General features: G+C 49.4%; 1 protein-coding gene across 3 annotated transcripts in view; it reads left to right on the forward strand.

Moving 5' to 3' along the window:
* The window catches only part of TKFC (triokinase and FMN cyclase), a 61591-nt gene that overhangs the window by 15472 nt on the left and 19891 nt on the right, over positions 1-26228 (forward strand). For 2 of the 3 annotated variants that reach the window (XM_063944383.1, XM_063944382.1), the window contains exons 2-5: positions 10238-10276; positions 10498-10687; positions 10800-10910; positions 16289-16470. In XM_063944383.1, the coding sequence (XP_063800453.1) occupies positions 10271-10276; positions 10498-10687; positions 10800-10910; positions 16289-16470 (489 nt within the window). In that variant the 5' untranslated portion in view covers positions 10238-10270. Of the gene's footprint in view, positions 1-2231; positions 2310-10237; positions 10277-10497; positions 10688-10799; positions 10911-16288; positions 16471-26228 lie in introns of those variants that run through there. The other variant, XM_063944381.1, reaches the window with a different exon arrangement.

Below are 26228 nucleotides of genomic sequence, written 5' to 3' on the forward strand. Positions count from 1 at the left end.
TGATTTAATAGTCATCAGGACTCCGGAGCACGAGAGCGCACGAAAGCAGAAACACCCTTTCTTTCTTCTACCCGGTACCGTCCAGGTTAATACTCTCACCTCCCATTCACTGCGCTTTAATGCGCACATGGGAAGGCAGTAGATGTTACCAGGAGTAACGGAACGGGGCCTTACCCTGTCTTAAATTGTTTTGATGTACAATTTTCTCTCAGAACTGTGATATCCATAAATTAAGTTATACTCACTATTTAGGATCTCCACCCCTTATAAATTGCACTTCAAATCGACTTAGATCCTATAACGCTACAGTGTGAACAAATCCAGCAACGATTGCTTGTGAACAGGGGTACTTTGTTGTAGTTGCAATTTATGGTTGTCTTAAACAAATTTTATACATAGTTCTGTTATTGAGGTATTACCTTTTGACCAACTATATGGTTCCAATTATTTGAAAGTAGAAACTATGGGGCGTCCATCTAATTGTTGGTATGACTGACTGATCTTGAAGGTGAATATCTGTTATCCATAAATTATCTAGATTTCCCTCCTTTAGCGATTGAAATATGTGGTGATGGAATCTTTACAGTTGCTATGACTAAAACGCATAATTATATTATAAATTGCGATTGGAACTGTTTTAACCAGGAGAACTGCAATCCATGCGCCTTCAGGCTATGTGTTACCCCATTTTTTTCCTTTTAGGCTAACATTTTCCTTACAGGAGTTCATGGGAAACCATCACATACGATCAATGATTATATACCGGGTACGTTTTGACTTTTTTGATATTTTCACCCTACGTTATATAACATTATAGAAATATTCTTATTAGATTATTGATGAATACAATTTCTCTCACCATATGTTGTACTATACAGTTTTTTCTTAAGGGTGATTTGTAATTATCTATACACAATTTTAAATGTTCTATTAAAAGTTAAATTTTAGCAATAAATATGAAATTTTTCAAATGAGTGCCCCCACAAAGAGGTAAACTTCTTTATCCCAAGCTCCTTTCCTTGGGATATCCCCTTTTAGAACTATTTTCATGTCAGGTACTATGGAATCTGTGGCACCATATAATATGAATCCATACCAAAGAGTGTTAAGTAGAAAAATTATAATGGTAAAAAATAAACACAAACATACGCAAATACTTAGTATTTTCATAGCTGAAATCATAGAGCAAATCTCCAGTAAAATACATATATAAGGGGGGTATCCAATTAGCCAGGGTAATTTACCACAGCTGATAAGTGACTAGTGTTGCCACAATAGGTGGCGCGAAAATACATAGGTCTGCAGCTTTTCGGGGACCCTCTGTATTTTTGCAAGAAAAACAGGGCAATGTAATTGGGTACCGGTGCTAAAATATAAAAAAATCGGGGTTTTCGCAGGTGCGGCATTATCGCGGCTATTTACATGTTAAAAATAGAAAATAAGGTGTGTGTATCAGGGGATTGAATTAACTTTGTGACACTAGCTAGTGATGAATCATCAAAAAATTATAATACAATAAATAAAATCTCCTTTTGAATGTATGTAAAGTAAAAATATATATTTAGTGTATTGTCTACACAAAAGAAACTGGGGCAGATGTATTAACGCTGGAGAAGTGATAAAGCAGTGATAAGTGCAAGGTGATAACGCACCAGCCAATCATTTTGGGGGGGAAATGACAGTTAGGAGCTGATTGGCTGGCACATTATCATCTTGCACTTATCACTGCTTTATCACTTCTCCAGGCTTAATACATCTGCCCCACTGTCTGCTACACAAAAAATAAACCGTAACAGTACAGTAAAAAAGTGTACAAGTCACTGCTGATGAAGCACTGTTATACATAATGTGACTTCCAGAAGAGAACCATAGCAATGAAAGGGTTACTCAACAGTGTCTGAATTGTGATATTAATTGCAAATTCATAATGGCATGGATTAATAATTATTTCAAGCACCAAAGGTGACTAAAAGATGCAGACCAAGCAATCCAGTTGTTTTCCAGGTTTACTTTTGTTGTATCCATTCGCTGCTGATCTATAGTGTGTAGGAATCACCTGACCACAGTAATCATTTTCACCCCATTCATTTCTTATGGTACGAACTTTGCACATAACCAATTTAGCCAAAATGTAACTATTCTAATGCCCATGTTTCCTGCTCACTGGAAATGCTTCAGTTGACAGTTTGTTTAGTACCCAGAATGCACCATGCTCTGTTACACAACCCTTGGCACCTTTTATACTTTGAACGAAGTGTAAAGTTCTAGAGCCACCTCTGCCTTATACACACACATCCCTTGTGTTACGAGTGAGTATTTAATGATCATATTCTATAAGTATTCTTTATCACTACTCAATTGCACTTTCCCTGTCAATCATTGTCATCCTATGTTATGGTTTGCCAGCTTACAGTCAATGTGCATTATGTGCTTAGGGCTTTGTGCTATTCCTGTGTGCTGTGTTTAGCACCTCTTCTGTATTTTATGCCATCTGCTATTCTGCTTTCTACCACTGTGCAGCCTTTATTTGAAGTTACCTATGGCTGTGCTTATTGCGTTGAAATACTCCTATCATTTTGCATCTGTGCGGAGATCCTCCTGTCACTGTGCCTCCTGTGCAGAGACCCTCCTGTCACTGTGCCTCCTGTGCAGAGACCCTCCTGTCACTGTGCCTCCTGTGCAGAGACCCTCCTGTCACTGTGCCTCCTGTGCAGAGACCCTCCTGTCACTGTGCCTCCTGTGCAGAGACCCTCCTGTCACTGTGCCTCCTGTGCAGAGACCCTCCTGTCACTGTGCCTCCTGTGCTGAGACCCTCCTGTCACTGCGCCTCCTGTGCTGAGACCCTCCTGTCACTGCGCCTCCTGTGCTGAGACCCTCCTGTCACTGCGCCTCCTGTGCTGAGACCCTCCTGTCACTGCGCCTCCTGTGCTGAGACCCTCCTGTCATTGCGCCTCCTGTGCTGAGACCCTCCTGTCATTGCGCCTCTTGTGCTGAGACCCTCCTGTCATTGCGCCTCCTGTGCTGAGACCCTCCTGTCACTGCGCCTCCTGTGCTGAGACCCTCCTGTCACTGCGCCTCCTGTGCTGAGACCCTCCTGTCACTGCGCCTCCTGTGCTGAGACCCTCCTGTCACTGCGCCTCCTGTGCTGAGACCCTCCTGTCACTGCGCCTCCTGTGCTGAGACCCTCCTGTCACTGCGCCTCCTGTGCTGAGACCCTCCTGTCACTGCGCCTCCTGTGCTGAGACCCTCCTGTCACTGCGCCTCCTGTGCTGAGACCCTCCTGTCACTGCGCCTCCTGTGCTGAGACCCTCCTGTCACTGCGCCTCCTGTGCTGAGACCCTCCTGTCACTGCGCCTCCTGTGCTGAGACCCTCCTGTCACTGCGCCTCCTGTGCTGAGACCCTCCTGTCACTGCGCCTCCTGTGCTGAGACCCTCCTGTCACTGCGCCTCCTGTGCTGAGACCCTCCTGTCACTGCGCCTCCTGTGCTGAGACCCTCCTGTCACTGCGCCTCCTGTGCTGAGACCCTCCTGTCACTGCGCCTCCTGTGCTGAGACCCTCCTGTCACTGCGCCTCCTGTGCTGAGACCCTCCTGTCACTGCGCCTCCTGTGCTGAGACCCTCCTGTCACTGCGCCTCCTGTGCTGAGACCCTCCTGTCACTGCGCCTCCTGTGCTGAGACCCTCCTGTCACTGCGCCTCCTGTGCTGAGACCCTCCTGTCACTGCGCCTCCTGTGCTGAGACCCTCCTGTCACTGCGCCTCCTGTGCTGAGACCCTCCTGTCACTGCGCCTCCTGTGCTGAGACCCTCCTGTCACTGCGCCTCCTGTGCTGAGACCCTCCTGTCACTGCGCCTCCTGTGCTGAGACCCTCCTGTCACTGCGCCAGCTGTGCTGAGACCCTCTTGTCCCTGTGCTTCCTTTGCTGAAATTTTGTTGTCACTTTGCATTGTGTGCTGAGATTCCTTTCTCATTATGCATCCTGTGTGGAGACATTCTTGTTATTATGTTTCCTCTGCTGAACTCCCTCTGTCACTGTATCAGTGTTGCTTTACGGCTTTTCTGTAATCTTATATCTGGTGATCAGCCTCCTGTCACTGTGTGTCCACTGCTGTCAGACTCCTGACACTATGTATCCAGTGCTGTTTGTTTGCCTCGGTTCCGGTATAAAAGATAGACAGTGTCTAGTTAGACAGTCAATAGATAGACACCATATGTTAGACAGACATTAGGTCGACAGGATCAAAAGGTCGACATGAAAAAGGTCGACAGGGTCAAAAGGTCGACATGACAAAGGTAGACACCATGTTTTTTGCATTTTTGTGGTTTGTGTGGATAGTTTTGTCATCTGGGACCCCCAATTGTAGAAAGGCATACCCTCGCGGGGCTCGCTTCGCTTGCCACACTTCGGGCACGGTGGCTCGCTGCGCTCGCCACAAGGTTTATAACCAACTCTATGCCGACATGGATAGAGAAAGTATGAAATAGTCCAAAAACATGTTACATTAAAAAAACACATTTATCTATCTTTTTTCATGTCGACCTTTTGACCTGTTGACCTTTTGTACTGTCTACCTTTTTCATGTCGACCTTTTGACCCTGTCGACCTAATGTCTGTCTAACATATGGTGTCTGTCTATTGACTGTCTACCTAGACACTGTCTATCAAACGGATACGGTTTGCCTCCGCCCCGATAACCTTGTATATGGTGATCAGCCTCCTGTCACTGTGTATCCAATGCTGCTGGTCTCCTATGACCTTATGTCTGGTAATCAGCCTCATATCACTGTGTGTCCTCTTCTATCAGTCTCCTGTCACTGTGTATCCAGTGCTGCTTGCCTCCTGTCACTGTATATCCAGTGCTGCTTTACTCCTGTCGCTGTGTATCCAATACTGCTTGCCTCCTGTCGCTGTGTATCCAATACTGCTTGACTCCTGTCACTGTGTATCCAGTGCTGCTTGCCTCCTGTCACTGTGTATACAATGCTGCTGGTCTCATGTGACCCTATGTCTGGTGATCAGCCTCATATCACTGTGTGTCCTCTTCTATCCGTCTCCTGTCGCTGTGTATCCAATACTGCTTGACTCCTGTCACTGTGTATGCAGTGCTGCTTGACTCCTGTCACTGTGTATCCAGTGCTGCTCGACTCCTGTCACTGTGTATGCAGTGCTGCTTGACTCCTGTCACTGTGTATCCAGTGCTGCTTGACTCCTGTCACTGTGTATCCAGTGCTGCTTGACTCCTGTCGCTGTGTATCCAGTGCTGCTCGACTCCTATGACCTTATGTCTGGTGATCAGCCTCATATCACTGTGTGTCCTCTTCTATCAGTCTCCTGTCACTGTGTATCCAGTGCTGCTTGACTCCTGTCACTGTGTATCCAGTGCTGCTTGACTCCTGTCACTGTGTATCCAGTGCTGCTTGCCACCTGTCACTGTGTATCCAGTGCTGCGTGCCACCTGTCACTGTGTATCCAGTGCTGCTTGCCTCCTGTCAATGTGTATCCAGTGCTGCTTGCCTCATATCACTACGTGTCCTCTTCTATCAGCCTCCTGTCACTGTGTATCCAATGCTGCTGGTCTCCTGTGACCTTATGTCTGGTGATCAGCCTCATATCACTGTGTGTCCTCTTCTATCAGTCTCCTGTCAATGAGTATCCAGTGCTGCTTGCCTCCTGTCACTGTGTATCCAGTGCTGCTTGCCTCCTGTCACTGTGTATCCAGTGCTGCTTGCCACCTGTCACTGTGTATCCAGTGCTGCTTGCCTCCTGTCACTGTGTATCCAGTGTTGCTTGCCTCCTGTCACTGTGTATCCAGTGTTGCTTGAGTCCTGTAACCATGTATCCAGTGCTGCTTGCCTCCTGTCACTGTGTATCCAGTGCTGCTTGCCTCCTGTCACTGTGTATCCAGTGCTGCTTGACTCCTGTCACTGTGTATCCAGTGCTGCTTGACTCCTGTCACTGTGTATCCAGTGCTGCTTGACTCCTGTCACTGTGTACCCAGTGCTGCTTGACTCCTGTCACTGTGTATCCAGTGCTGCTTGACTCCTGTCACTGTGTATCCAGTGCTGCTTGACTCCTGTCAGTGTGTATCCAGTGCTGCTTGACTCCTGTCACCGTGTATCCAGTGCTGCTTGCCACCTATCACTGTGTATCCAGTGCTGCTTGACTCCTGTCACCGTGTATCCAGTGCTGCTTGCCACCTATCACTGTGTATCCAGTGCTGCTTGACTCCTGTCACTGTGCATCCAGTGCTGCTTGACACCTGTCACTGTGTATCCAGTGCTGCTTGACTCCTGTCACTGTATATCCAGTGCTGCTTGACTCCTGTCACTGTGTATCCAGTGCTGCTTGACTCCTGTCACTGTGTATCCAGTGCTGCTTGACTCCTGTCACTGTGTATCCAGTGCTGCTTGACTCCTGTCACTGTGTATCCAGTGCTGCTTGACTCCTGTCAGTGTGTATCCAGTGCTGCTTGACTCCTGTTAGTGTGTATCCAGTGCTGCTTGACTCCTGTCAGTGTGTATCCAGTGCTGCTTGCCACCTATCACTGTGTATCCAGTGCTGCTTGACTCCTGTCACTGTGTATCCAGTGCTGCTTGCCACCTATCACTGTGTATCCAGTGCTGCTTGACTCCTGTCACTGTGTATCCAGTGCTGCTTGACTCCTGTCAGTGTGTATCCAGTGCTGCTTGACTCCTGTCACCGTGTATCCAGTGCTGCTTGCCACCTATCACTGTGTATCCAGTGCTGCTTGACTCCTGTCACTGTGCATCCAGTGCTGCTTGACTCCTGTCACTGTGCATCCAGTGCTGCTTGACTCCTGTCACTGTACATCCAGTGCTGCTTGACACCTGTCGCTGTGTATCCAGTGCTGCTTGACTCCTGTCACTGTGTATCCAGTGCTGCTTGACTCCTGTCGCTGTGTGTCCAATGCTGCTGATCTCCTGTGACCTTATGTCTGGTGATCAGCCTCATATCACTGTGTGTCCTCTTCTATCAGTCTCCTGTCACTGTGTATCCAGTGCTGCGTGCCTCCCGTCACTGTGTATCCAGTGCTGCGTGCCTCCCGTCACTGTGTATCCAGTGCTGCGTGCCTCCCGTCACTGTGTATCCAGTGCTGCTTGCCACCCGTCACTGTGTATCCACTGCTGCTTGCCACCCGTCACTGTGTATCCAGTGCTGCGTGCCTCCCGTCACTGTGTATCCAGTGCTGCTTGCCACCCGTCACTGTGTATCCAGTGCTGCTTGCCACCCGTCACTGTGTATCCAGTGCTGCCTGCCTCCTGTCACTGTGTATCCAGTGCTGCTTGCCTCCTGTCACTGTGTATCCAGTGCTGCTTGCCTCCTGTCACTGTGTATCCAGTGCTGCTTGCCTCCTGTCACTGTGTATCCAGTGCTGCTTGCCTCCTGTCACTGTGTATCCAGTGCTGCTTGCCTCCTGTCACTGTGTATCCAGTGCTGCTTGCCTCCTGCCACTGTGTATCCAGTGCTGCTTGCCTCCTGTCACTGTGTATCCAGTGCTGCTTGCCTCCTGTCAATGTGTATCCAGTGCTACTTGCCTCCTGTCACTGTGTATCCAGTGCTGCGTGCCTCCTGTCACTGTGTATCCAGTGCTGCGTGCCTCCTGTCACTGTGTATCCAGTGCTGCGTGCCTCCTGTCACTGTGTATCCAGTGCTGCGTGCCTCCTGTCACTGTGTATCTGGTGATCAGCCTCCTGCTTGTAGTCACTGTTTGCCCTGTGTGTGATATGTGCGCCCAGCGTTCGGGATGTCGGCGGTCAGGAGACAGACAGCGGCATCCTGATGGAGGGATTCCCTACAGGAGTTCGGTAAGTATGCTTGCCCCCCCCCCCCTATCTTCTAACCCTCTTTTCCCTGCAGCCCGTAACCCTCTCCTCCCTGCAGCCTAACCTTCCCTTCCCCACAGCCTAACCCTCCCCACCCCGCAGCATAACCCTCCCCTCCCCACAGCCTAACCCTTCCCTCCCCGCAGCCTAACTCTAACCCTTCCCTCTCCGCAGCCTAACCCTCTCTTCCCTGCAGCCCCTAACCCTCTCCTCCCTGCAGCCTAACCTTCCTTCCCCACAGCCTAACCCTCCCCACCCCGCAGCATAACCCTCCCCTCCCCACAGCCTAACCCTCCCCTCCCCACAGCCTAATCCTTCCCTCCCCGCAGCCTAACTCTAACCCTTCCCTCTCCGCAGCCTAACCCTACCTTCCCTGCAGCCTAACCCTCCCTGTGGTGCCTCAGTCTAACTCCCCCTCCCCGCAGACTAACCCTACCAGTCCCCAGCATACTTACGATCGGGATGGCGGCTACCGGGATTCCGGCATAGGCATTTCGACTGATGACGGGGTTCCAGCGCCGAGATTTCGACTGCCAGCATCCCGACTGCTGACGTCCTGAACGAATCCCTTTCCTTATGCTGAGATTGAGCTCATTTGCTCCCAAATATGTAGAAGTAAAATGTAATCATTAATACTCCATAGCTGCATGCATAGGACAAGTTGTACAAATCATGATTTGCTAAGTTGTTGAATTAAACTGAAAACGGAAAAGTCTGCAATACAGCAAGTTCAACTCTCGTGTATGAAACAAGTACAGTACAGTCAGTCAGCAGGGAATCCTCAGGCTGAAGCGGTTAGCTAGTGACCTCCATCATGGTCAGTCTGAACCTGTTCTCAGACACCCACAATTCATATCACTATGACATTATGCTCAGGTCCCACTCTCCGTCAGCCCCGTGTGTCCTCTGCTGCCAGGTTCCTGTCATTGTGTGTCATCTGCTGCCAGCCTGATAATACTTTGCATCTTCTGCTGTCAGTGTACTGAAATGCTCCTGTTACAGGGCCTGGTTCTGAGTCAGACGCAATGTTCTCATCAGACGCAGTTGAGTGATCTGTTTCTACTGCGCATGCATGTAAGTGGTGCTGCGCATGTGTCCAGAGCCCGATGATTCACAGCTGAGATTGAGATGCACAGTCTCAGAAATATCTTGTAAAATATATTGGGCATCTGGGCGGTGACAGGGAGGTGGCTATTCAGATGCACAGAGATGGTCCATCTTATGGGCGTGTCGCAGACATGTCACTGAAGCAGTTTCGGGCTCAGACGCATAGTCGCTCACATTGGAGGCCATACTCTGATGAAGGATCTGTACCTACCATAGGGCTCTCATGCAAAATTCGGTGGTACGACCGATGGTGGCCTCTACAGAAGCACCAAACTGTATTTAAGCGTCCAGAGACACTCAGAGTGGGTGTCCCCATCCTTGCACATTCAGATGCATGGCTGTACCCCAGGGAGGGGCTTGTAGCAGTGACGTGCGGTGGGGTGAGGCAGAGCCTTTCCTGTCATACTAACGTTTGTACCAGAGTTTTACTGTATAAAGTATATGAAAAATACAAAGAATTTGTTTGAAATATCTTCTTTGCATTATTCTAATAATTTTTATAGCCATAACTCTGGAGTAAAAAGTCTATGGCAGGTGTGGCGGCAGTGCACCACCTGTCTATCTTTTCCGCACATCTCTGATCAAAACTCACCAAATTTCCAGGAGTTTGTACTGCTGCACCTGTGTATAATGCCCAGATGTACAATTTGGCTCATATATTGCATGTAAATCATACTTACCGACTTTTTTGCTGCTCTCTCCGGGAGAGAGCAGCCAGGTCGGTTCGGCAGGGGGGCGGGCTGCGATGTGTGTGCAGAGGGGGGCGGGCCGGGGGCGTGACGGAGGCAGGCCGGGGGCGTGACTATGGGATTGTGCCGTGTAAGCCCCGCCCCCCGCTGTGTAATGCCGCTGTTATGGCATTATACAGCAGGGGGCGTGGCTACGATGACGCAATTCAACAAGAATCGCGTCATCGCCTGCCCGGACCACCCACTTTACTCGCTAAGTGGGCGGCCGGGCTTGGGGGGACCCCTGTAATCGGGAGACTTGCCTGCTCTTCCGGGGGGCCGGGAGGGTCACCCGATTTTCGGGAGCCTCCCGGCCATTCCGGGAGAGTAGGCAAGTCTGATGTAAATCTGGCTCTGGTTCTAGCCAGTGACGCCTTAGCTATTTAGCTCACCGCACGTCCCTGGCTTGTAGTGGTATTAGCATAAAGTCCCAGGTGCAATATCAGCAAAAGACGCACACACAGACGCTCAGCAACCGACTCAGAATCAGCCCCACTGTATCCTCATGAAGCCTTGATAGGTTATTATATAACACTGTGTCGTATGTCTTTTCACCCAGGATACATAAGTGCTGCCTAGAGAAGACTGCAATATGGAGGTTTGTGACTTATAAACATGCTAATTCTTTACCCATTATTTCTCTTTATAGACCATCTCCATACCTCTCTATTTCTACGATTGATTATAATGCCTGCTACAGGTCACCTCCTCAGTATTGTGCCCTATTTCTCCATATATACCTGTACCATTCAGTTCTCTGCCACCCCCTCTCTGCCTTTCCTGTCCCGTGCAGACGTCTGTGTCACTTTCTGCCCCTAGGTCAGTAAGAAGCTCCTGAACTCTATCCCTGGCTGTGTTGATGACGTTCTACACGGCATCACATGTTGCTCCCCAGGGCTACGTGTATTGCAGGGTCACCGTGTCGTTCTGCGCGCAGATCTGGATCGTATAAAGGGGCGTGTAGCGCTGCTCTCTGGGGGGGGTTCAGGACATGAACCAGCACATGCAGGTAGTAGTTGTACAATAACACACAAACTTGTCAAGCGACTGACAGTGTCCTATTTCTTTTCTTCCAGTTATTTTTACTTATTCCCATTTTACACCTTATTCCCATTTTACAGGTTACGTAGGTCATGGAATGCTCACTGGGGTCATTGCTGGGCCGGTCTTCACGTCACCTCCAGTTGGAAGCATTGTAGCTGCAATTAGGACAGTAGCACAAGCAGGAGCAGGTACAGATACCTCTCTTTGGGGGATAAGTATTTAACCTTTTAAAGTGGACCAGTGTTGCCAATCAGTAACCAATCAGATTTAAGCTATCACTTATCTAGTATATTCTATAAAATGATAGGTAGAAGCTGATTGGTTTCCTTGGGCATCTTCCCCTAAGTGTTTGTTTTGCCTGAGTCAAACCATCATTACTGCTTAATATCTGTTGTCATCACATTTTATTTTATTTTTGTTCTGTATGTATGACTTTTGGGGCATTGATCATATTCCAGTTCCTCACTATAGAAATTGTAACGGCAAACTTTTATTTTGTTTGGTAACTCTTTTTGGGCTCAATTCAATTTAAAGCAATGTTAATAGCGCCAGGAAGGAGGACCCGGAGCTATTCAATTGGCCGTGCTGTGAAGTCTGACCAGAGGATTTCTGCTTGCACCCCTCCTGACAAATCTAGTGACGCAATGCTTTTTTCTGCCTTAGCATAGCCTAAACCGCATCACAGCAGGCACTTGAGTCGGAGAATGATGGTTGTCGTGACTAGACACACGGATTAAGGCACGAAAACTGGCATCTCCCGACTAGGGATGTGTACAGTTGAATAGCGCCGAGACCTCCTTCCCGGTGCTATTCACATCGCTTTGAATTGAACGTGTAGAGATGATACCAATCCTATAAACTTGTCATAGTGATCTAAAGCACATCGTTGTCATCCTCCGAAAACCTTGGTGCTCGAGCAGGGGACGTTTTAACAGAGCAGGGGGTCCCATTTGCAGGCTCCAGGTGGGCCCCCTCCTCTATATGGTACAATAGGCTCTGGCATTGTGCCAGAGTCTACTGTGCATGTGGAGGTCACCAGAAACGTGGCGCCCGCCATGTTCCGGACACTAATTTCACTATTGTGCATGTGCGGCGGACATTTTTTTTAAGCAAATGGGAATCCCACAATTGCTACATTTTCTTCAGTAGATCAATCTAAATATCCCCCAAAATGTCATCCATCCATATTGAAAAGTGTTTAAAAAAAAATACAAAACATTTCTCAATATATGACAGAGGTTCATCACTTAACTTTAGCAAGCCAATTATTATTATTCAATTAAAGTCGAATCCATTCCAACATGTATTTGTCGGAATGGATCTGACAACCCCTATTCAATCCCATCTTAATTCGACTTTTTCAAGTCGAATTAGGATGGGACGCAGAGGAGGAGAAGGGGGGCGAGCCGCAGGGGGACAACCGGCGGGCATACAGGGAGATCAGTGCTATGGAATAGATCTGCAGCAGGATGTCACTCAGCCGCCCGACCTCATGGCAGCTTTCACACGGCTCCAGCAGCGTGCTGGAGCCGGGTGGAAGCTGCCGTGAGGTCAGGCGGGTTGAGTGACATCCAGATGCAGCGCTACTGTATCGCTGATCTCCCATCTTGAAGAAGTCTCCGGTTGCTAGGAGACGAAACGCGTTGATGCCCAGACACACTCTCTCTCAATTAAGCTCTCCAGGTGTCGGTACCCGCAGGTTCTAGCAGCTCACGGAACTCCACATATTCCAGCACTCTGCCGTGCGATACTTCCACTTATCACCGGGTGCTTCATGCCAGAGCCCCGCAGCGGAGTTCAACTACCCGATAACTTTAGAGGGACATACAGACGTTTTGCAAATATCAGCGGCCAGCATCCATCACTACTTTGGAGACGTGTAGTGTCCCCTAAACGGAGCAGCTAATATCTAATTGCAGCAGTCATACAACAGTATATCCCTTACTTCACGTGCAAATATATCATCTGAAAGGACCCTGTTTGCACTTTTTACAGGAACCAGCACGTGGGTTACTATTATAGACTACACCGTCTTACCATTAATATAACCATTGTGATTGTGGATATCTCTTGCGGGACATTCTTTACATTATACACTGGGACGCCAGTGTTTTGATGAGCACTACTCTATCATCTGAGAGAGCTAAAATCATTGCATATTTTAAAGCATGTCTGCTAATTATTAGCTTTGGTATATAGTGATCAATTAAATAAGTATATTTTATGTATTGTAATTGATATATATGTTTTTCTTATAAATTTCTTAACTATATTTTAAGTCTCACTGAGTCAATTACTACCGATGGTGGCCCTCATTCCAAGTTGTTCGCTCGTTATTTTTCTTCGCATCGGTGCGATTAGTCGCAAACTGCACATGCGCAATGTTCGCACTGCGCCAAGTAAATTTGCTAAAAAGTTTGGTATTTTACTCACGGCTTAACGAAGAAATTTCTTCGTTCTGGTGATCGTAGTGTGATTGACAGGAAGTGGGGGTTTCTGGGCGGAAACTGGACGTTTTATGGGTGTGTGCGAAAAAACGCTACAGTTTCTGGGAAAAACGCGGGAGTGGCCGGAGAAACGGAGGAGTGTCTGGGCGAACGCTGGGTGTGTTTGTGACGTCAAACTAGGAACGAAACTGACTGAACTGATCGCAGTGGCAGAGTGAGTCTAGAGCTACTCAGAAACTGCTAGCGTGTGCAAAGCTGCTAAAAGCAGCTAGCGAGCGGACAACTCGGAATGAGGGCCAGTGATAATTCATAGGACAATATTTAAAGTGATTTCAAGCGCAGAGTAATTTTTCCTTTTTATAATGGAAATGGTTGACGCAAAAAAATGTAGACAGGTTTTTTGGGGTGTTTTGTCACTCTGCCACATACAAGCCCCATTAGTGTACCGCGTACGCTCCCATGCTTTGAGCAATGGGGGTCATTCAGAGTTGATCGTAGCTGTGCTAAATTTAGCACAGCTATGATCATTCACACTGACATGCGGGGGGACGCCCAGCACAGGGCTATCCCGCCCCACATGTCAGTGCCAAAACCCCCGCGCAGAAGTGCAAAGGCATCGCACAGCGGCTATGCCTTTGCACTTCAAGAGTAGCTCCCGGCCAGCACAGGTTTAGCGTTCTGGCCGGGAGCTACTCGTCACTCCCTGGGTCACAGCGGCTGCGTGTGACGTCACGCAGCCACTGCGACCCGCCCCCACAACGGTCCGGCCACGCCTGCGTTGGCTGGACCGCGCTCCCTAAACGGCTTGACGGCGCCGTCCATCCCCCTCCTGCCCAGCGACCGCCTCTGCCTCAGAGATATTGCTCCCTGCAGCTACCACAATCTTTTGATTGCGCCAGCCCATTGTAGCCGATGGGATACGTATACCCTCCCCCGTAAATTCCCCAGTGCATCCTGGTCACATGCTACCACTCAAGCGCAGGACCTCCAGCCCCCTGCAGAACACATTACAGGGATGGGCTCCTGTCCCTGCGGGTGCCGGGTGATACATACACCCGATAGAATCGCATATTGCAATGCGATCCTGGGCTGTAAGATCCCGCCCAGATCGCGTTCAATATGTAATCCTTGATAAATGGGCCCCATAGGAAGCTGTAAAGGTACAGGGATACAAAGCTCAGCCCTTCCGTGACATGACCACAGTACCTTTTTAAATAACATATTTCTTGCTGAAGGTATGCATCTATGGATGCACACAGTATGCATAAGGTGGCATTCTCCAGCACACTAAGGTTTGTTAGTAAACCAAAAAAGGTTAGCAATTGGCCAAAATCATATTGCACTGCAGGTGGGGCGGATGTAACGTGCATAGAGATTAGATTTGGGGGGGTTGTGTTCAAATTAAATTTTAAATTGCAGTGTAGAAATTAAGGGGGCCATTCTGAGTTGATCGCTCGCTAGCTATTTTTTGCAGCGCTGCGAACAGATAGTCGCCGCATATAGGGGAGTGTATTTTAGCTTTGCAAGTGTGCGAACGCTTGGGCAGCCGAGCGGTACAAAAAAGTTTTGGGCGGTTCCTGAGTCACCCAGAATTTGCTCAGCCCTTGCGATCACTTCATCCTGTCCGGGCCCAGAATTGACATCAGACACCCGCCCTGCTAACGCTTGGACACGCCTGCGTTTTTCCAAACACTCCCAGGAAACGGTCAGTTGCCACCCACAAACACCTACTTCCTGTCAATCTCCTTGCGATTGGCTGTGTGAATGGATTCTTCTTTAAATGCATCGCTCACCAACGATACGCTTTGTACCCGTACGACACGCCTGCGCATAACGGTGCATACGCATGCACAGTCCTGTACTGAACGCTGCACTGCGAAAAACTGCAGCATGCTATCAGGTCGGAATGACCCCCTAAGTAGCCAGTACTTACCATGCACAGAAACAATATAACCCACCCAAATCTAAATCTCTCTGCACATGTTACATCTGCCCAACTCCAGTGCAACATGGTTTTGCCTAATTGCTTACTTTTTGGGGTTTGCTAACAAACCTGAATAACCCCCTAAATCTGCTTTCCATATCCTGCTGCAGGATGAAACACATTAATACATTGATAAGAACAAAAAAACAAGTTGCATTGCTGTCATGCTGGTAGTACAATTAATAGAGAGGTATCTTGGTAAACTGTATACTGTACTGAATAATTACCAGCCCTGAAAGATACTAACAATCTTATCCACAAATGGATGTACTGACCAATGAAAGAAAAAAAACCTTCACAAGCCAATGGTATATTGGTATTTAATTGGCAGTTGTTACCAGGGTTGGACTGGCCCACAGGGGTACAGGGGAAACCACCGGTGGGCCCCACTGCCTGAGGGCCCACTCCTTCCTCTAGGGATCAGGTTCCAGACTGTGCACTTGTATTATACATGGTAGATATGGTGCACAGGTGTATTGTGTATTTCAAGCCTATGTAGGGGTTGTCACACCCCCTTTGTTGGCTGACCACACCCATAAGTATGGGCCCCTATCACTGCATTCCCCCGGATCAGTGATTATCACCAGGGACAATCACAAGGGCATATGGCTCTCGCTGCGTCCAGTACGCAGGTCACGGCCCTCAGACTGGGTTCCAGTGGACTGGCCGGTGGTATAAAGGAACTAAGACTGGCAGAGGCTGGTTGCTGGAGTGAACAGGAACGTAGTCAGGAATGGGTCAAACTCAGGTGGGCATTATGGTGCAAAATCAGGTCAGGAAGTAGCCAAGGTCAATACCGATTTATACTAGGAGCAGAATCAGGTCACCCGGAATAGCCAAGGTCAGAAACAGGTAATCAATAATAACTTACACAGGGAGTAAACAAGTACAAACACTAAAGCTAGGAATGGCGCCTCTTTCTGTTTTTGTTGTTCAGGAATAGTATATTTAGTGATGAGCGGATTCGGTTTTAATCGGTTCTCAAAACGGCATCTTATTGGCTCACAGATGTCACGTGTTTTGGATAGCCAATAAGATGCCGTTTTGAGAACCGAGTAAAACCGAATCCGCTCATCACTAGCATATATTGTACACTGATGCCTGTATCTGCCTTTCTCTCTTCCTTTCTGCACAGCGGGCGTTCTGTTGTTAGTGAAGAATTACACAGGTGACCGTCTTAATTTTGGTTTGGCTCTCGAGCGTGCACGAAGTGATGGAGTGGAAGTGGAGATGGCAGTGATTGCAGATGATTGCGCCTTCATCTCCCCTCGCAAGGCTGGACGCCGTGGCTTGTGCGGCATCGTCCTGATTCATAAGGTAGTTATCACATGTTGGAGTAAAGGGTACAATAATAAGAAAATATGAAAGGAATGAAAAAGAATCGATTAACTTACACTCTCTGTTCCCCCTTGGAATTATCTTTTACCAGTACACAGCAGTGCCAAATCACTCCCAGTGCAAGAATCCTCAGACCAATCTCTGTCCCATGCCCCAGCTGATGGTCAAGTGAACACTCAATCGCCTATGTTTAAGAGAATGTGATTGCAACTGTAGCATCTCTGCAGTTCTCCTGCTTCGCTCACCAAAGTGCTGTAGACAGAGAGAGCTCGACGACACTTTCCTCTATTAGAGCCTTATATATATTTAGCTGCCAATGCAATATTTGCAGCTGACCAATCAGAACCCGGAAAGCCATCAACAAGCCAAATGGCTGTCATGGTATTCTTAGGTCTTTGCTTCCACTGCAAAATGCTCTTTTTCTTCCCAGATGAATCTTGTCTTGAATAACCCACATATGACTATCTCTACAGAAGGAAACTTATCCTACTGTCTATGGAGGTTCTTCAGAGATGAATGCAAATGGCTGCATACATCTCTGCACATGCTGGTGGCCGCCCAGCATGTGTAAGGCCTCCTCCCGTTGCGTTCGCAATCTAATTGCGAACGCATCAGATCTAAGGTTGACCCCTTGCAGTGCAGTCAGGCGGTCAGTGGCCTTTTTATTTTTTGCAGCGGCTGCGTGTGACGTCACGCAGCCACCATGAAACCGGTCCTGGTCCACCCCTGTTCACCCCGCCCTCCAAATGGCGCATCTCCGCCCCAAAAACACCTGTCACTGTCAATCACATTGCAGTCGCATCCATCGGGGATGCGACCACAATGTGTGTGGCCACGCAGCCACAATGCAGCAGCTGCACATGCGCAGTTTTCCAATATCGGCAAACTGCGCTGCAAGCCGCATTAGTGGCAGGGTCTGAATGACCCTTTATATCCATTTACGTGTCAAACTCGCGGCCCATAATGCATACTTTTGCGGCCCAAGTTTACATTTTTAAAAATAATGGAATGCGGCCCACCGCCTCCGGATGAGTTACTATGGGCCTGCCTGCCGTGCTCGGAACTTATCTCCAATCGAACAGCATTCACCGTTCTGCACATGCGAGAGAAGATAGTGATAGAGATGGGGAAATGTCCATGGGGGGAGCTGCTGCGCATGCCTGGCTGTCTTTGCAAAGCTCTGCCCCCGCCACATCCCACCTGCTCAGAGCCAGTAGCACTGAAGCCGTCATGCCCTGTATGTGTGTGTGTGCGCCTGACTGTCCTGTGTACCCAGCTGCCCTGGAATCTGGATAGAAAAATATCTCTCAATGAAGAAGGTAAATTGGAGGGGACTAGCACAGGAGGCACAGAGGGCTTGTGGGTGGAGGGGACACAAGGAACAACAGGGGATACCAGAGGGCATGTGGCTGGACTGGAGGGATAGAGGGGGGCTGGAAGTGACACATTTTACTAGCTCACATTTGATATGTATTATACAGGAGAGGGGTCTGCACCATGATATATGAGGGGGAATAACACAGCTCCCAGCTCACACTATTACAGTTGTTTCCTTTCTGGTACTTGACATCTCTTTGATTATACAGGTTGAGTATCCCATATCCAAATATTCCGAAATACGGAATATTCCGAAATACGGACTTTTTTGAGCGAGAGTGAGATAGTGAAACTTTTGTTTTTTGATGGCTCAATGTACACAAACTTTATTTAATACACAAAGTTATTAAAAATATTGTATTAAATGACCTTCAGGCTGTGTGTATAATGTGTATATGAAACATAAATGAATTGTGTGAATGTAGACACACTTTGTTTAATGCACAAAGTTATAAAAAATATTGGCTAAAATGACCTTCAGGCTGTGTGTATAAGGTGTATATGTAACATATATGCATTCTGTGCTTAGATTTAGGTCCCATCACCATGATATCTCATTATGGTATGCAATTATTCAAAAATACGGAAAAATCCCATATCCAAAATACCTCTGGTCCCAAGCATTTTGGATAAGGGAGACTCAACCTGTACTTTATTGTTGGTTTTTCTAATAAACCTTTAAAAATTGCATATAAGAATTTTCTTTTTACTTGCGGCCCACACAAGACTTAAGGCCCCCATCCACTAGTGCGATATAGGCTCTTTTTATGCCAAACGAATTGCTGAGATGGATTGCATGAAAAGTTTCACACCGCATGTCGCTTTCGCGCGATTGTGATGCGAGGTGCGTTCCCGTGTGCCTGGCATCGCAATCGCAGATCACACGGGCTGACCATTATATTTATCTCAATTGCACAGAAATAGGTTTAATAACGTTAGGTCGCATGAGATAAATCACATGTAAAAAAATAAATTCAAGTAGCAAATTGCAATCGCAGGGCCCTCGGGAAGCTGCCGGCCAGAATGCAGGAAAAAAGGATCCAACGCATTGCTGAGATAAAATTCCCCAGTAGAGCCTTTAGACTTTGATTATTTGGCTCCATTGGGATTTTGAGTTTGACATGCCTGATTTACAGCCTCAGAGAAGAGGATTTAAAGGAAAGTACACAAAGACCTTTTCTAGATTAAAATTCAGTAAGCAGGATGCAGTCACCACTTTGACATTCAAAACAGTCACCACGTCGACGGTTACAATGTCAACAGTATTGAAATGGAATTTAGAACATGTCGACATCTGCAAAATTTCGACATGTTCACAATCTAGACCTTGGACCTCATTCAGTTCTGGATGTTCTTGCTACTCATTCCACAAAGTACCCATCTCCCTAGTTTGCACACGTGCAGGACCCGTTCTGCGCATGAGCGAACGGATCCTGCAATATAGGAAGAAGGATGGCAGCAGATTGTCAGTGATTGACACTCTTACCCCTTTCACATCGCACAAATAACCGAGTATCGACCCGGCATATTGCCGGGTCGACACGGGTTAGTGTGCGGTGTGAAAGCGCCATGTCCGAATTCCTGGGTCGCCTAACCCGGGAATAAAGCAGTGTTATTCCCGGGTTGAATACCAGGTCAGTGGCTGCGTAAACGGATTCCCGGGTCGCACCCGTTTACTAGATAGGGAGAGGCGGCGCGGAGATAAGCTAATTTCCCAGCGGCGCCTCCGCCCCTGCTGCTGGCTCCACCCCCGCTGCTGGCTTCGCCCCCCGCTACTATGGCAATCGGCCCAGCATATTGCCGGGTCTGGAAGCCAGCGAAAGGGGTAGCAGAGTCTCCAATGCCGGATCCCACCCGGGAAGGACCCGTTTCCAATTCCCGGGTGGGATCTGGCATTGGAGATCTGAAAGGGGTATCTGCTGCCGTTTGAGGGGCAGGGAGGGCTGGCAACAGCCTCAGTTTGTGAAAATGGAGGCGTGTCACCGCCCTTTAGCGGGAGGGAAGAGGCCAGTGATTGCCGTCGTTGGATGGAGATTTCCTGGCCTCTGTGACCGGCGGCTTGTGCGTCCTCATGGGTGCCCCAAGCCGTCCAATGGTAAGTGAGTGATCCAATGCTTATGCTGCATCCTAGGATGCAGGTCAATCACTACTGCAGCAGGAGGCATCTGCTTGTAATAGCCGCCGCCTGCTGCATTGCCATACAGCGCTATCACTGCTGCTTCCAAGAAAGCTGCAGTGATGGCAACCCCAGCCGCATCTGAATTCGCCCCATTCTGCAGGAAGTGGAGGGTTAGGCAATAGGGTTACTGTTATGCACTAGGGGAAGAGTTGAGGATTAGTGTTGCCAGTGATCATTTTGGCAAGGATGATTGTGACAGGACGGTACCGTACGGAAGCACTCGCCGCTTGCCGCGTCCCGTCGACTGCGCACAGAATGGAAGGTCAAGCCGCACGAGGCCTGACCACATAGGGGATTCCCGCTTACCGTCAGTAACCGCCTGTTACTGACTCCACCCACTGCGCTGTGGGCGGGTTCTCGCTGCCACCACCAAACTCCTAACCTGCCGTGGCGTTTGGAACCACGGTTCTGCTCTGTATGTGCCGACGCACTGCTTTACCACAGCTGTGTGGTGCTGACGAATCCCCACTAGCCACTTGCTAGGCCTCTACCGGTAGCTGGCGGAAGGCGGAGCTTGGAGACGTCAGGTGCTTCCCTGGACAGCCGGAGAACGGGGCTAGGTTTGGCCTAACCCTGTAGGTCACAAGATGAAGCAGTCTTGAGGCAAAGATGTTTATTTGCTCAAATAACCTTTAAAAAGGCTCCTCCCTATTGCTAGGGGCAACAGCATACAATCAAGATGTTTTCAGCAGAAGAAGATGTTACAATACACTCTGGAGGCACGCAGGTCTCCTTTTTATGTCAGTTTTCCACACAGTATCGCAGGGGGTAAGCCCTCCCTGTCTTCTCCAACCAATCAGGTTATTTTACAAAATACCAATAAATCACATTTTACAAGGATATAAGTGCAATAAAACAATATCCTCCTTCCTGTCACCCATACAACGTTTGGTATCAGATTAACATTCACTATTGATAAATTTATCACATAGCTTCAAAATACAAATGTTTCTGTCTCATTCACATCTCCAGGCAATCCCAGTGTCTGAGATTACAACAGGAAGGCTACAATACAAACAGTCTTCCTTCCTGCATGTCGTTCGTATGTCAATTAAATCAGGTACATGAAACAAGTTCCAAGCCCATAAACCCAGTGATTAGCATCTCTCTCTAAGGAACTTACACATCAAAAGGTATTGTCCTTCACACCTCTCTGATAGGAAGTGGCATGCTAAGGGCCCTGTCCCATTCCCAGAGGATAAGACATGATTATTCAGACATCTATAATAGTAAGTGCATTTTCCTCTTTAAATATACAGATGACCACATCTTGAATATAAAATACAGTTAAACATGCATTCCTGCAATTGTGCATAGAGCACTACATATGACATGTTAAAACACATCATTAAACAAACTTTTAAACAGTCCGTGCCCAGCGCCGTAAGTACGTTTAACAGTGACGACCAGCGCCCATTGTCCCTTAATATGGCGCCAGGCACGAGGGTTAACACCTTCAGTGCCGCAGCCGCCATTACACGTGTGGCTGGTTGGTCTGTCCGGCCACACTCCTCCCCCCCCATTCAAGCGGGTCAACCAGGGACCCATGTCCCAACGATTTGGGTCCTGGTCCCGCAGTCCGTTGGGGTGAAGGGGACGCTACCTGGGGGGTGTAGGCTCTGGCCTAGACAGTTCATCCATAGTGCAGTGGGCCTCTCTTCGTGGGTGCACAATCTTCAAATAGTCCACCTGAAGTCCAAGTTCAAGGCTCCACCACAAAAGTCTGTCCAATTTCCACAAGGTAGGTTGCCGCCACCTAACGGGTGGGTGGTAAGTCACCACGGTGGGGGGCCGGTTACAAACAAGTGCCACCCACGGTGTCCCAATCGTGGCATACCCCACCTCCCACAATAGCAGTTTCCTGCTCAAACAGGCCACAGGGTGCTCCTGCCCATATGGCTCTTTCTGGCTCGGTACAGCGCCCAGTCCGTGCAGTGGCGCAATAGTTCGTAACACACAGTCCTGGTCAAGAATGTGCGCCATCAGCACTGGAGCGGGTACCCGAGCCTTCTTCAATGACTGGAATGCCAACTCGCAAGTGGGTGCAAAGTCCACTGACTTGGGAATGCCCTTCCTAGCCACCTCTGTCAAGGGGTTCACTACAGGACTAAAGTCAATGACAACATGTCCGTAGGGCCTTACAGGTTCTAAGGTCAGTACCGGTCTGGGTGATGTGGGTCGGGGACAGCCTCTGGTTGCCTCCACCCCCTCTGGGTTGGGCCTACCCCTGTCTCCTCCCACATGGTGCCCCAGGCACTGCACCTCCGTCATACCTATCTGGCAACTGTCTGCCCTTACTGTCAGATCTGCCATCCAATCCTCCTCTGTCGACCTATGACTCGGGAAACCTACCCTGTCACCTAGGCCTACTCCTTCCTCCTCGTCCGCTACCTGTGCCACAGTGATGGCGGCCAGACCACCAGCCTCTGGATCCTGTGTGGCATCCACTACAGGGAGGCTGCGTGTCTTCCCCGATCTACTGCGCACAGGCAGGGGACCTGCTATGTCCACAGCAACTTGCTGCAAGGGTTCTCCTATGGGCAGAGGCCCAGAGACAACACAACCGCTGGAGTGCCCCGGCTGCCAACACATGGCACCAGCCTTACATTTGGTCTGGGCGTCATCTGACATTCCAGACCAGGGTAAGCTCTGTGTCAGGCACTTCAGGGTACGGTCTGTCTCCGGGTTGCTGTCCAAAGGGGTTTTGCTGGCAACCGACACCGGTTGCGCAGGAACGTTCCCTGAGGGGACCAGTTGGACACATTCCCTATCTGGTCTATCCCCTCCCACTTTCCTGGCTACCCTGTACCTTAACCCTTCCCGCCAGGTCAAACTTCCTGCCCCAACCCTGTCAAGGCCGCTGCCAGAGTGGCGCCTCATGCCTTTTGGGGATGGGTCAGAGAGTTGAGCCTCCCTAAACTCCTGCCTGTGGCCCTCAATCTCTCCTAAATTGGGACACTCTACAGGGGGATCTAGGTGGGGACTACTAGGGTCAGTCTGGTAGGGGTCAGTCATGGAAAAATCAGTGTGGTTTCTCATACTCACCGCCGGAGTTGGCAAACCACTTGGGTCAGGAGCATCATTGGGCACCCCCACAGGATCACACGAGCTGGAACCGACATCCTCTGCGTTGCTAGTGGACGTGGGCATACCAGAGGCAAAAGGCATGCGGGGTCGATGTGCTGATCTAGCCGCTGTAATCTTTTCCTCTGGGCTGGTTGATGCTGTGGTTGGCTGTGCTGGCAGTTGTCTAGCAGCTGTAGTCTTTTCCTCTGGGCTGGAGTAGCTGATGTCAACGGTGGTTTTGGAACTTGACTCCGGGGAATGGCGCCAACAAACATAGTGACGATCCCACCACCCGGATCATTTCCTAGGACCACATCAGTTGGGAGACCATCCATGACGGCAACTTCTCGCAACTCTGGTCCAGCTCCCCAGTCCAGGTAGACTCTTGCCATGGGAACCGCTTTTTCTGTTCCTTCTGCCAGGGTGACCGTGGCAGTGCGACCCTGCAATACTGCAGCAGGATCTATAAGGTGGGGGCTCACCACAGTGATTGAGGCCCCAGAGTCTCTTAGGCCTTCTCCCTGCAGGGGTCCCACGTGGACTGGCTGCAGGTGCCTCCACATGTTGTGTAGGGGCTGTTTGGCCATGCAGGTGACTCTCTCCGCAGAGTGCACCTGTCTTTCGCCACACTCCATCGGACTGACTGGAGGGGGAACAGTCTCTGTAGGCTCATCTCCTCTCGTCAAACAAGCAATCCGGGCTCCAGCACTCGGATTTGGGGCACGAGTCTGGGGTGCTTGGGATGCAGGACAGTTCATCCTCAGATGTCCGATTTTCCCACAGCCGTAGCACTTCTTCTCCAGTCGTGGCACCGATGATCTCTGATCAGTTGCAGGGACGCTGCGGTGCGGTTGCTGGCCAAGAGCACCCGGGTTGGAAGATGCTTGTCTTTGGGGGTGATGAGCTGAAGAGGGGGGTCCCCTTGGTGGTACAGTCTGTTGGAGCTGGCTGCTGGCGGGGCGCTTCTGCCCCCGTGGCCGAATTGCCACATACTTGTCGGCTAATTGGGCAGCCATCTTTAAGCTGGGTGGCTCCCGATCTAGCACCCACTCCTTCACTTCCTGGGCGCACCGGCGGTAGAACTGCTCCCTGCAGATCAGGTCGATCAGTGCGTCCCACGTAGTGGCTTCCGAATCCTTCACCCACTTCACCACGTACTGCCGCAGCTGGGTGGCGAAATGCTCATGGGTGCTGCTAGGATTCTTGGGCAAGTCTCTGAACTTCTTCCTGTAAGACTCGGGAGTGATGAAGAATCGCTGGAGGAGGGCCTTCTTGACTTCGTCGTAGTTCCCACAGTCCTCCGTCGCCACTCCTCGATAGGCCTCCAAGGCCTCTCCATGCAGAGTGGGCACAAGGTGTCTCACCCACTCCGACTTGGGTAGATCGTGTAGTTTGCAAGTCCTTTCAAAAACTTGTAAATGTCCATCAATGTCCCCATCACTGTCTGCAAACTTGGCAAACTGAATACGTCCTGATCTGTGTACAACAGCTGACAACGGCTCCCGGGGTACCACGGCTTGTGATGCCCGCTCCGCATGCCACATCCGAATGACAAGCATGCGTTCTTGCTCCGTTGCCCTTTCCCCCAATTCCGCTAGCCGATCTGCTAGGGTATCCGGGTCGCCCCCCCTGGGACGTTGGGATCCTGGCCCTGCTAGGGATTGCTGGGAAACATGGCTGTTGTGAGAGAGGGCGGGGCTTGTGGTTCTCACCGGTCCTGTGCGAAGGTCCACTGTTGGGTCGTCCTCTGCGATGCTGACGCCGTCAGTGTTTTCCACCTCCACCCGATGAGACTCCTCCCAGCTCCTGAGCGCCGCCTGCATGACGCTCCTGGACGCGTTGGAAGGGATATCCACACCCTTCCCCTGGCATACGATCTCCAGATCCTCCTTGGACATTCCGCTGAATTCCGCCATCTTGTGCGTTCTCCTGCGCTGCAGTTACTCCTCTCCTGAGTAACTCGGCTTCTCCAATCAGGTGATGAAAAGCCGCCTGGGATTATCCCACCACTATGCCACCATTTTCTGTGACAGGACGGTACCGTACGGAAGCACTCGCCGCTTGCCGCGTCCCGTCGACTGCGCACAGAATGGAAGGTCAAGCCGCACGAGGCCTGACCACATAGGGGATTCCCGCTTACCGTCAGTAACCGCCTGTTACTGACTCCACCCACTGCGCTGTGGGCGGGTTCTCGCTGCCACCACCAAACTCCTAACCTGCCGTGGCGTTTGGAACCACGGTTCTGCTCTGTATGTGCCGACGCACTGCTTTACCACAGCTGTGTGGTGCTGACGAATCCCCACTAGCCACTTGCTAGGCCTCTACCGGTAGCTGGCGGAAGGCGGAGCTTGGAGACGTCAGGTGCTTCCCTGGACAGCCGGAGAACGGGGCTAGGTTTGGCCTAACCCTGTAGGTCACAAGATGAAGCAGTCTTGAGGCAAAGATGTTTATTTGCTCAAATAACCTTTAAAAAGGCTCCTCCCTATTGCTAGGGGCAACAGCATACAATCAAGATGTTTTCAGCAGAAGAAGATGTTACAATACACTCTGGAGGCACGCAGGTCTCCTTTTTATGTCAGTTTTCCACACAGTATCACAGGGGGTAAGCCCTCCCTGTCTTCTCCAACCAATCAGGTTATTTTACAAAATACCAATAAATCACATTTTACAAGGATATAAGTGCAATAAAACAATATCCTCCTTCCTGTCACCCATACAACGTTTGGTATCAGATTAACATTCACTATTGATAAATTTATCACATAGCTTCAAAATACAAATGTTTCTGTCTCATTCACATCTCCAGGCAATCCCAGCGTCTGAGATTACAACAGGAAGGCTACAATACAAACAGTCTTCCTTCCTGCATGTCGTTCGTATGTCAATTAAATCAGGTACATGAAACAAGTTCCAAGCCCATAAACCCAGTGATTAGCATCTCTCTCTAAGGAACTTACACATCAAAAGGTATTGTCCTTCACACCTCTCTGATAGGAAGTGGCATGCTAAGGGCCCTGTCCCATTCCCAGAGGATAAGACATGATTATTCAGACATCTATAATAGTAAGTGCATTTTCCTCTTTAAATATACAGATGACCACATCTTGAATATAAA

Source organism: Pseudophryne corroboree, chromosome 11, assembly GCF_028390025.1.
Source record: "Pseudophryne corroboree isolate aPseCor3 chromosome 11, aPseCor3.hap2, whole genome shotgun sequence".
Lineage (NCBI taxonomy): Eukaryota > Metazoa > Chordata > Amphibia > Anura > Myobatrachidae > Pseudophryne > Pseudophryne corroboree.